The following is a 12,287-nucleotide window of genomic DNA, read 5'->3' on the forward strand; positions in this document are numbered from 1 at the left end:
ATTTTTCTCTCAAAAAGTACACCGCCATTGTTGAATGTCAAAACACTTGCACCGTGGGATCTTCAGTTGAAGCCTCAAGCAGTTAACGACTTCACAGTGGGACGACCCCCCGAGCCCTCGGAGAGTTTTGGGGGAATGCCTGTTGAAGACGGTTAGGTCTTTACAGGCCGACACTGGAAGTGGTTGTAGGACTATTGTGCAAAGCTTGATCTATTCTTGTCACAACAATGAATCATTGACATAAATTGTCTTTTGAGGTTAGCTTGTCTCTGACTCAGACATGTCAACTTTAATATCTCTGCTACACCTAGGCCTGTAAAAGCAGTGCACATAAAAATAAAAAAGACTGAATGATAGATTGTCTCATACCTGTGTGGACGATGTGTGTTTTGGCAGTGTAGTAACGGCATACAAATGAATGAAAGTCCCTGTTGCTGCTTTGTTTTTACACCCAGCCATCATCCTATCTGGATTCGCACAGTTAACCTATAAACCATTGAGAATTATTACATTTTTCGACGGAGCATTTCTTCTCCAACTGGCCCAGCTTCCCTAGCCTTCATGGCTCTGGTTGCATGCTGTTACTCCAATCACTGCAACTAGACTCAGTGAGCGAGACACACACAAAGATGAGTGGAAAGTGGGGTAGACAGAGAGTGAGAAAGAAACGGAAAAAGGAGTTGTTAAGGTTGTTTACTTGTGAAGATGTGAGATTGTTAGGATGTGAATTGAAGTCAACAAATAGAAGAAAAAGGGGGGAAATTTTTTGAAACCTATTTAATTCAAAGTAGACTTTAGTGAAGCAACATCTTAACTTCCATTAGAATAAGTGAATCACATAACTATTAATAGAGAAGCTGTTTGTGATTAATTTCCAACCAAACTGATATGCTGGACCTTGGCTTGACCGCTCATTGAATTTTATTTTAATACCCCTGTCGTGCACTAAATGGCATTGTAAGCCAATTCAGCATTGCTAAAGAGAGACTGGCTAAAAATAAACCTGCTAAAATTGACAAGTGGTGTGACATGTTATCTCGTTATCTGCAATGTGTTTTGTTTTGTTTTGTTTTTTTGGCCTGAACCCTTGTTAAATGTGTAGTGTCTTAAACCCTGGCTTACTGGGAATGCTGCTTCTGTCTGTGGATTTGTCAGTGGCCTCCTGTAACTGTTCTCTTGTAAGATGATTCATTTATGTGACCCTCCTACCAACAAATCTTAATAAGAGAGAATATGTGTCAGTGTTTTCAGCAACTTCCTGTAGACTTTCAACACTACTCGTTAATGTTTTACCCGTAATCAAATACCAGGCTTCCTGGGAAGCTAATGCTGCATTAAGTGGGTGCAGCAATGATGCAGCTTTATTTATGTTTCGCTCTAGATTTTCATTCAAACTTGATTGCTATCGTGAATCAGTAATAGTGTGATAAAGTTTAATCAGCAATGATAAAAGGAGTTAATGACTGTAACTCTGATGAGGTGATTGTTGCAACTCAGCGTGCAGTTACGTCTGCGGCTGGTTGATGATTCCAGCAGAGAGGTGGTAGCTGCTGTGGTGTGAGCTGTGTGTAATTACAGTGGAAAAACTACCAACCAATTTGACGGAAAAAGGAAAATCTCAAAGTGGAGAAACTAGTTTGTGAAATCCTGCCTCACGCATTAACTCATCCATAAATCCGCATTCAACATGGATGTGTCAAGCTAAATCAACGTAGGCCATACAGTATATAGGCCAATGGCTATAGCCTAGGTTTGATTTTATATGGGAGGGCAATATTTATTTACAGAGGATGTGCAATGCCTTTTCCTATTCAACATTTTACTTTCAGGTTCAGCCAGTTTCCATAGCCTGGGGTGTAACTGTAAATTCACAGCAATGATAGCTCTCTAAAACATGCCTTGACAATTCTAGGGCAACACAGCTGGGAAAAAAAAAGACAGTATCGGTTTAATGCGATACATGTGCACCGGTGTCAGGATTTAATCAGTCATATTGGAGATGGTGGGCCCACAAGTGGCTGCAGAGGGTGAATCAGTCTTTCCAAAACGACAGTACCTTTCCCATGGAAGTCTAATGAGTAGATCAGACTTATTATCCTTTTTAATTTCATGCTGAGCCATGCGACTAGTCCTCCTCCTCCTCAGAAAAAAAAGAAAGAAATCTGGCTTTGCCCCAAGCTACAAATTTGAATCTGCCTTTGTCTGTAATGGGGTAGTGTAATTTCCCACAGGTAGAGGTAAATAATCAAATAATCACAGAGGTTTAAGTGAGTATCAGCCTGTTTTCTCATTATTCAGTTTAAAAGAACACTCCCCTGATTATTTTTAGACGGTATCGTCGAATGAGCCAGCTACATGATCATGTTTGTGACTAACACCATGTCAGCGGGTTATGACGTTATTTCTCTGCCCGGCCCTCTACAGCTGTGATGACTGTATCCTCGTCTTAAATGATCTTACATAAAACTTGTGTTGTGTGCTCCATTTAAAAGTTCACCACCTCCCTTGATGTGTAATGGCCCTCTTCCATTTAGAAACCTCTATCGTCGCTGACAAACGCTGCTAACTGGCTTTTCAAAAGATTTCCTAAAGGAAAGATCCAACAATGGTGCTGCATACTCTACTGACAGCCTTCATCTGGCTTTTTATACAGTGTTAGATGTGTATTCTTGTGAAGAATTCTGCCAACACACACAGCATGCTGGTGTGGTGATTGATTTTTCTCCAATATCCTCATCATACCCAGAGGTGCTGAAAAGACGCGGTTGTAATTCTCTGAAGTTTGATGTCGCAACCTCTGTTCTTCACTATGAAATGTTTTTTTTTTTTTTTTTTTGCACAATGTAGATCATTTCATCTTCCTCCTGTATAAATCAAAAACACAAAAAGTGAGCCTTTTTTTTTTCAACTCACAGGTGGTGGATTATTGGCCTGAAAAACTGTCTGATCTGTTGTTGGTTATTACCTGCTTGCCCGTCACATGATGCAAGTTGGCTGTAGTATTATATTAACAAGTTAAACATTGTCTTTGCTCCGTGAGGTCAGCCATCAGTTTTCTTTTTTTTTGCTGATTGCAAGCTGAAGCCATGCTCGAAGGTTGGGGGGCTGTGCAGGAAGCACTTGAGTCAAACCGGTAGACTCGTTACATAAAAATGTCTGTTCTTTTGTTATTTCCCTTCCACTCACGTTAGTGTGAATAACAACCTCTGCTTACAATGGCTGACACTGAGACCGTGTTGTCCTCCATACCTACTCCCCTACACTTCCTCCTTCAAGGGTTTGTGCGCTAACTTTCCGTTGTTTGCCGACCACTTGAACTCACCATCCAGGCCGGGCCTAACCCTTCTTCCTGCTCTCGGTGAACGGGCAACAAAAGACCCCCATGACTATTGGAGTTTGCAGGCCTGTTAAAAATATCTGATCAGTTTTTTGGGGGCTGTGTATGTATGTGAGATAAACAAACTTGAAGGTCAGCCCATGGTGAGAATTTCCATGTTGCCATGCCAACGCCGCGGAAATCTGAGCGTGATCGTTCATGTAGAATCAGTCGATGACGAGAGCTGGCAGGGTGTTTTCAGTGAGAAGGAAGACGGAGGCACCAGGTGGAAAAAATAGCCGTCTGCAGCCGGTCCTTGAAGAGCGGGGAAGTTGATCTGAGCTTAAGGCTTCTCTCTCTATTGTCTGCCAACCAACAGAGGACAAAGCAAGTCCTAACTCACCAACCGCCAGTCTATGTGAAACGCTTCCCCGCCAGAGGCAATAAGGACAAACAATCCTATTTCCGTTCTATATATAGCCGTCTTCTCAGTTGACTGTGGTATAGCATGGTGGCCCCATTAACCACATGTCACGTCAGCATTGTCCAGGTGAAGATCCTTTTCTCCTTCACAACCAGTATGGATTTGAACTCTATCAATTCAACGGTGACCTGGAAAACATACATGTTGGTACCCCCGAGGCAGCTTTTAACCAACCCTGGGTTTCCATTTCTCTTCCCTGAAAGGAGACCGTCTGTACCAAAGAGCGGAGTCAGTTTTTTGATTGCTACCTAGAGGTAACAGACAGCTCACATGTGAAAGTCACTGAGCTGACACATGCCTGACTGAACATGCCGGTAGTGGAGACGCATTCTTAGTGCCACATGTTATTGCACAGTGATCGTCGTCGGTGTGTGTATCCCTTCAATTGTTTCAGTGTTTAGAAGCTTTGTAGAGACTTTTAATGACTACTGCTGCTGTTTCTCGGGGTAAATGTGAAAGTATCTGTTTTGTCTCCGCAAAGACCTGTGAGCCGCTGTGGGACTTTCACTTATGTATTATAATAATGACGATAATGAAAGGCCTCTTCTAAGGGGACATTGTTTGAGGCTGATATCCAAACAAAGCCGAAATGCTCTGGACGTGACTGTGAAGGCCTGAGGAGTCTCGATGCTCATCTTGCCGCATACCATTCAGTCCACGACTCCTCACTGAGGAGACTCTCTCAGTTATGTCTCACCTACAGCTTAGGCTTAGCTGTTTTTTCGATGGTGACTGTGGTGCTTCTGCTTTTGTTGGAGGCGCACTTTGATTTCATTAACTTCTTCTCAGCGCTCCTCACATCTACCTCCAATAAAAACAGCCTCAGGCTTAGGCAGCATCAACACATTGTGTTTTCACGCCTGTTGCAAATGAATACGCAAGACTTGATGAATAGTAAGGCCAAAGTGACTTGTCTCTGCAGGGCATGGATTCTCTATCTTACAATGTGATACTGAGCATTTCCAAGAGTAAGTTGATGTGAGTAGATCTAACTGATATTCAGCATGTAAGTTGCCATTTCCAGTATGGCTGGTGGTATATGTTCCTACCGTCCACACAGAGCTGGTGTCTCCTCAAGTAGTATATTGCTACTGTAGTTGTTTCCTCTCCCAAATAATTGAGTCACTTATCCACTGAACCAGAAATCATTAAGTACAAGAATAACATCAGTTTGATCTGTTACCATCTGTGGCTATTGCAGTCAGGTGTCAGAGCTGTCTGCTCAATTGGCAAGAGTGTGCTGTGTTGAGAAGTATCACTCTATTATAGTATGTAGCACTGGTTCTCAAGCGGTGCCAAGGGACCAAAAAAAAATACAAAGTTTGTGTTCAATATGTGTTATGATTACCGTGTCGTTGTTAAATCTGTCGTAACACAGTGATTAGAATTGCCTGGTAGGGTTGTTCGGTATACCGGTACTAGAGTGGTACCGGGGTACTGACGCATTTAAAACGGTACCATACTGCGCTTAGATGGGACCGGTACTTTCATTCTGCGCCGCCGGCAGCGGTGACGTCGCCGCGTGAAGTCGCCGCATTGTAATTTGAGCCGAGGCGAGCGAGTGAGCGAGTCACAAACTAAGCAAGGTGCTTTTTTTTTTATTACCGTTACAGCGCCACCTGTCCATGTGCCTGTGTTTATGTGTGTCTGTGTGTGTGTGTGCGCGCCGCGCGCGAGAGAGACGGGCCGCCACAGACTCGTTAATTAATGCAAACAGCTGGTTGATAAGTCCGTTTTTACCGCGGATCACCACTGGCATGCTCTCTGTCTCTGTCTCTGTCTCTCTCTCTCTCTGTGAGTGAGTGAGTGAACAGCGCTACGCGGAGATGAATTAACGGAGCGATATTGCGTTGATGGGGGGGTGGGGGGAGGGGGCTTGGTCTTGATTCTGTGGCGCTGTATATGGGAAACAATAGGTGTGTGTTTGTGTAAAATGAACGCTTGTGTTTCATTCTATAAACTACTGAGAACAATTTCTCCCAAAAATTACAACTGGTCAAAATAACAAAAAAAGATGCAGTGTTTTCAGACCTCAAATAACGCAGTTGATAATCATTTTTAAACAGACCACTAATGATTTAATTTAGGAAGAGTTCAGTACTGATGCATACTGTATGTTATAGTTCTAAGATTTTCTATTAAAATAAAGTCAATAATGACATTTTTTGTGTTCTCTTTTTATTTGGAAAAGTACCGAAAAGTATCGAAAAGTATCGAAAAACATTTTGGTACCGATACCGGTACCAAAATGTTGGTATCGTGACAACACTATTGCCTGGCTTTCATTCAAGTTTATTACAAATCTTAATTCCACCCCTGGGGGGTAGAAATGGCTCTTAGTAGAAACACAGCCCGAGATAGGGACTAGAGATGATGTGCCACTCTCGGAGTGGGAGCTGACTTGTGTTTGTCTGGTGGCTGCGACGGGGGAGGGTGGATGGAAGGAATTTGTCATGTTGGCTTTTGGAGTTTCAAGAGGGCGTTTTTTCATTTCCTGTGGGTTAACCTGGTGATGTTTATTGTTACTGTGGAGATGAGCAGCCGGCTCCCACATAGCAGCAATCAGTCCAAGTGACGAGGCTAATGCACTGCGCTATATACTACACTGACACAGACAGATCTGCTTCTAACCACATCACGCCTGGTGTTTGCCCCGGGGTCATGCTCTTTGTCAGCAGAGGCAAGTTGTTAAACATGATACAAAATCCAAATGTTGTTGCTCAATACACAATGAAATACCAGTAGAATTAATGACACGCCTATTAGCTTCAGCTGGACTTTGCCTTTACTGCTGTTTGCATTCGACTTTGCTAACAAGCTAAACATGGTAAACATTATACCTGCTCGGCATCAGCAGTTTAGCATTGCTATTCTGAATGCGTGGTGACATTAACAAGTAGCTACAGTCAACACTGTACCTATTTCAGTGTCACAGCTCTTTCATTACTGTCATTTGATTGTTTGTTGCCCACAGATGTGAAGTTTACATTGATAGCATTATACATGTTTATGTTAGTTCAGCATTAGTTATCCATTAGCATTGTCAGGATGTAATACTGCTGTTTGTACATGTTTGTGTTTTAATTAGAGGTAGTTGAAGCCATATATCACATATATCACACATATATCACACTGTCGCCCATAAAGTTGGAATGATTTTGTTTTCAGACACGTTCCTCTTTTTTTTCTTCCTATTCATACACATCCATAATCACCTTTGTCCAGGCACAATGATTACATTACTGAGTCCCAGTTACTGTACCAGTTTCATCTATCAAGATTAAATCACATTGTCGCAATCATTTCATGAGAAGAGGTAAAAGAAATATTTTATTCCAACTTTATGGGCAACAGTGTATAATGTAAGTAACTAACCGTATTAAAATTGTAATGATGACAGAGGTGTTTATATGTCTTGCACATAATTTAATGCTGTACACTAGAGTGAAGGCACTGTGCTGAAGGAAATGATGATGCATGATGCTTTTTGAGCGTCAAAATCACATTCGTAACTAAGAATTGTTATCCCACATAGCCAGAGTCTGTGAAAATGTGCAAAAGGAAAAGGTTTGTACAGCAGCAGACATAAACAAATGATGAGCAGAGAGTTTAACTGTACATAGTGTCGGTCAGCTGTCAGGGTTACTTTTATCTGTGATGATTTGTTCTTTCTTGTATTTATGAAAGCTCGTCATCAATCATGCAGAAGTACCATATTGACCCGAATATAAGACAATTTTTCTGTCGGAAAAAAGTCTGAAAAAGAGTTGTCTTATATTCGGGGTCTAGATATTTATATATGCAAATCAGCGGGTGACGCCAAACAACGTCTCCCCAAGCAAGTCAGAGCTTGTCTTTCTCTCAAGCTCACATACACCAGTGACATGGAGAGATGCAGCCGTAACACAGAGACCCGCTGGGAAAAAGGGGCTCAAAGGGTGGACAAGTTGGCAAACAACACAGGAGTTATGATGCCAATTTTAAGATAATGGTGATCAGTGTTGGAATTACCCCCCCACCGAGGGAGCTACCTGCTTGTAGGCCTCTCCTGTAGACTGTAGTTTCTCCTATCGCTCTGCTTGATGGAAGTGACATGCGCCACCGCAGGTAGCTGTCAACCTTACCCGACGGAGGTTCAGATATGGTACAGTCCACCTTAGGGGTGTCTGAAAATTGCATCTCATTAGATTTTAACCGACAAGAAAAATAATGTATTACAGATACAGTTAGATAATGAATACATATTCCACCCACTGCTGTTTTAATGCAATCTACCAGTTGTTATTTCACTGAAAAGAAGGTTCAGTTTTTCTTTGATTTTGACTTTAAAAAGTATTTTTCCAAATACAGGTCTTGAAAAAGGGGGGTCGTCTTATATTCGGGTCAATACGATATGTACAGAATTCGAGAGAATGTGTGTTTGTGTGTGTGGTCCAGGTGTTACCTTGAAACTACACTGGTGATTTTGATTTATATATTTTTTGTCCTGCCGGAGTACAACCTCATGAAAAGTTAACTTCTTTTTGACCAGTCGAGGCTGAGCTGAGCTGCGGAGGCTCATCAGGGATTTGCCCCACACACCTCCACCCCCCCCCCACCCCCATAACAGATTCAGTGGAAGCTCTGCCTCAGTGTTTCATTTGAAACCATCAAGGATGAAAAAGGGCGGATCGATAGCCTCTCTCAGCAGCAGTGAGAGACCTAGATATTTAAAGCCTGGTCTCTGGGGTTAAGGACTGTGTGTTTTACTTGCAGAAGGCATACCCTTATTTGGTTGAAACCATTCTTTTCTCCTTATTGGAAAGATTACTCTGCTGCTATTAATATAGTGGGGTACAGTAAAGCAGTTTACTATTGTGTCGAAAGGGATAGAAACCAAAAACCTCACATTTTCTGTTGTAGCTGCCGCTGTGTTCAGGAAAGTGTGTTTATGCCGTGGTCCAAGTACATGAGACTATAAATAATCCCAAAGCAAACAAGCACATCCAGGCTAGACCTTGAGTTCATGTTATACCGTTTCACTCTAAGGATTGAAAATGCACACTAGATTGGGAACGACCGTCGAAAACAATTGCAAACACCCAAGTTCAGCCACATAGCATCAATTATGTGTGGAATTCAGGGCATTCGACAGAGTGTTTTCCTGCGTAGCGAGATAGCAGAACTTGTCCTTTTCTGTTTAAATATTAGAGCATTCTTTCCATGTGCCCCTCCACTGATGACCTGCAGGATTGGGAGTGCTGTGGGAAAACTTCCAGGCGGGTGCCAGCTAAGCAGTATGAAATGCGGATATACACTGTTTTCCTACTGCTGTGTTTGGTTCTTGAGGACATGTTTTGGTTAGTTTTGTGAAAAAAGTTTTAAGTATGCAGCAGTTTGGTATCTGCAGGTGAGAGGAGGAAATTGCTTCCTTTCTGTCCCATGAATAGAAATAGACCCATTTGTGTTGCCGGAAAATTCCCATGGTTTCTCTTCTGTGACAGTAGATGCAGTTCTGTTGTCTTGCCATGGCTGCAAGGAGCTGACTTTATTTTTTTATTTTTTCCCCTCCAGGGGCTGTAAAGAGAGGATTCCAGGAATCTTGCCATGTTCAAGGCGGTGCTGAAGAAGAACAGAGATGGAGGCAAGGGGAGCAAGAAGGATTCAGGTATGTGGAATATCAAAGAGGAAAAACAGCAAACTTGGATCAAGAAAACAAGTTTTCTCACACCCGAGGCTTAGACACAAACTATATTTCAGCGGCAGATGTACAAACACTTCACCTCATGATTGTCTTATTTCCTTTGGTAGCAGCCAGGTTTGTAAATTCATTCCTTGGCTTTGCAGACTCATGGTATATTTCATAGACATTCCTCTTGTTAACATTCAGAACGTGAGCGTTAAAATGAGTCGCTGTTGGAAGCGAAAGCTGAGACGGAAAAGCACAAAAGCGATTCTGACTCCTTGGTGGACAGCTGGCAAACATGCTGTCATCTAAACCATCATTTGCAGCAATTGCCTGGATATGTATGGCCAACAACTTAGCCCTTACCACCTCTGTCTGCGACTGGCTGTGCGGTTGCAAGTGACTGACACATATTTAAATACCCACAGTAGGAGCTGGAAAAGATGTTTGCCCAAGGAGTGAAGTAAAACACCACAGGCCAAGTTAGTGTCTTACTCTGAACAGAACATAACAAAACAAAACAAAACATTTCTGTACGACAAAGGCCAGTGGAGTATATAATGTGTGGACTGTTTAGCTAATGGGTGGTTAAGACTAAAAAAAAAAACCCTCAATAACACCAATGGGCCTTAAAAAAGCATTTTGTGGCCCTTTTTCATTGCAGTTCAGTATAAAGGCAGTTCCCATAATGCAACTCTCTTGCTCTCGCTGTAACGGTAAGTGTTTGCACAGTCTACGAAGGGAGAGTGTGGAGAAAATTGCAACTGTGTCCGTTCACACCCTGCACGCCTCCAGGGATCCACCTCCAGCACCGACCCACCGAGTCTCTCAGTCAGTCAAAGTTCAGGAGCCATTGTTACGTCTGTAACTCTCGCTCGAGAGTGGGACACCTTCCATCACTTTTTTTATTTGACTTTGACTGCTGAGACAGCCCGTCCATTGTGTCATAACAGATGTCTCTTTTCCTGTATTTTCCAACATGACTAAACATGAGTCACCGTCAGTGCTACATTGTGGAGCAGACTCTTTTTTTTTCACACAGCGCACGGCCACCCCTCCAAATGCTCTTGGCGTAAAAGAGCAGATTGACCATTTTATGCTTAGACTGCATTTGCCAGCCTGGACTTGCTTTTTTTTTTACCACCCCAGGACTGGTTTCAGCAGGCAGCGTAGTTCAAACAGTCACACAGCAGCAGCAGCAGCAGCAGCAGTAGATCCACGTCTCACAGCTCTGCTCTCTCTGCTTCTGTCAGGCCTGATTGTTTCAGTCAACAGTCAATGCAGAGATTAAAGTGGGAAAGAGTCTGGCTTTGCTTTACACATCAGTCACCATCAACACTCTCCAGTACAGTACAAAGTGTGAATTTATGTAGTTTTGTGGGCTTGTTTCCTATTGTTGCAACCTGTCTCTCATGTATGAATCACTCTGATAACACTGTTTCCCTGTATCCAGACACGCACCAACACCCTCACATATAATCTTAAATGCCGGAGGTTCTGAGCACGTGAATGCTGGAAGCAGCCTGGGAGAGTTTTATGGCGGGATACAGCCCCTTTATCCCAGCCTCACTCTCCCAGTTGGACCCCATCCATCAAGCCTAAGCAGCTCTGTCTCCCTTTCTCATGCTGGGACAATAAAATCTGGTCACTCCTCTCTGTTGTTTAGAGCCCTTAAGACAGATGAGAGGTCACAGAGATACAGCATCTCGCAGTGGTCACTTTGACCCACCGTTAGCATGGGACAAATATCTATAGTATATTATTTCTGCATGTTTTCAGACATCAAGGTAATTCCCTGTGAAATTTTTGGCAGATTTCCTGGAATAGTCTTTAATAAATACACTCATCTCTTAAATGATCTTTAATATGGTTCTTGCAATATCTTGGTGAAGTTTTCTAGTTTTGTAAGTTGAATTAAAAAAGGTTTAATTACATACTTTTCCACTCGTGTTTACTCTGTCGTCGTCCTTGAGGAGGAGGATTTGTTTGGAAATTCAGGATCTTCCAGGGACCTCAAATGATGATAGTAACACACAGAAACCCTGACGGGGAAGGCTGTGTTAATCAAATTGGGCACACTGGAGTGTAGTTAATGGTCTCTGAGACAAGATAGTACCATATTGCACATAAAATATTCACTACATCTTCTACACTGCTTGAATAAAGATATCGTTTTGATCCCAAGTGGCTGGGAAAAGAAACCTACGTTAAAATTAATTGTCTGGTGCAGTGGAGTTTTGTCTTCCACTTTATTATATGTGTTTGTATTGCTTTTCAATATTCAGATTTGATTAGAGTGGTGAAATATTAGTTTGATACGGCATCAAAGATTTATAGTTGAGATCTTGTCAGCATTGGGGCAGTAATTCTTATTGTTTACTTGGCTGGACTGACTTGATTGTTGTTTGGGAAGCTTGATCATGTTGGTCTTGGCAGCTTTACGTTTTTTTTTTTCAATGAAAATTGTGTTTATTAGTCAAACCTGTTGTTTTCAGCAGCCCTGTGTGCATCCTTACAGAGCCAGACTGCACAGGCCTTCCTGGCTTCAGAGGGACCAGAAGGACAAAGTCCCTCTAAAGTCTGCTCAGCAACATATAATGGAAATCAGAGGGAGGACCTTGATAATAGTATAATTGCAAGATCGCTCAGCATATGTTGCTCATGACATGGTGGCTATGGACTGGAAGAAACTTTAAAGCAAGTCAAGGAAACTTGGCCCCCATGCCAGATACCACTACAGTCATTAGCTCTCCTCTGGGATCTCCCCATTGCCAAGACCACAAAAACTCACAGTTTGCTAATTTAGTCTCTCCATCTTGTGC

The 12,287-nt window shown here is 42.4% G+C and overlaps 1 protein-coding gene across 4 annotated transcripts in view; it reads left to right on the forward strand.

Annotated features, from left to right (window-relative positions):
• LOC146964954 (protein TANC1-like) overlaps positions 1-12,287 on the forward strand; it is a 97,150-nt gene that overhangs the window by 3,544 nt on the left and 81,319 nt on the right. For all 4 annotated transcript variants that reach the window (XM_085765600.1, XM_085765601.1, XM_085765602.1 and 1 more), the window contains exon 2: positions 9,354-9,447. In XM_085765600.1, the coding sequence (XP_085621726.1) occupies positions 9,387-9,447 (61 nt within the window). In that variant the 5' untranslated portion in view covers positions 9,354-9,386. The remainder of the gene's footprint in view (positions 1-9,353; positions 9,448-12,287) is intronic.

The sequence above is a fragment of the Trachurus japonicus genome, chromosome 21 (genome assembly GCF_045865225.1).
Source record: "Trachurus japonicus isolate A0001 chromosome 21, Traja_1.0".
Taxonomy (NCBI): Eukaryota; Metazoa; Chordata; class Actinopteri; order Carangiformes; family Carangidae; genus Trachurus; species Trachurus japonicus.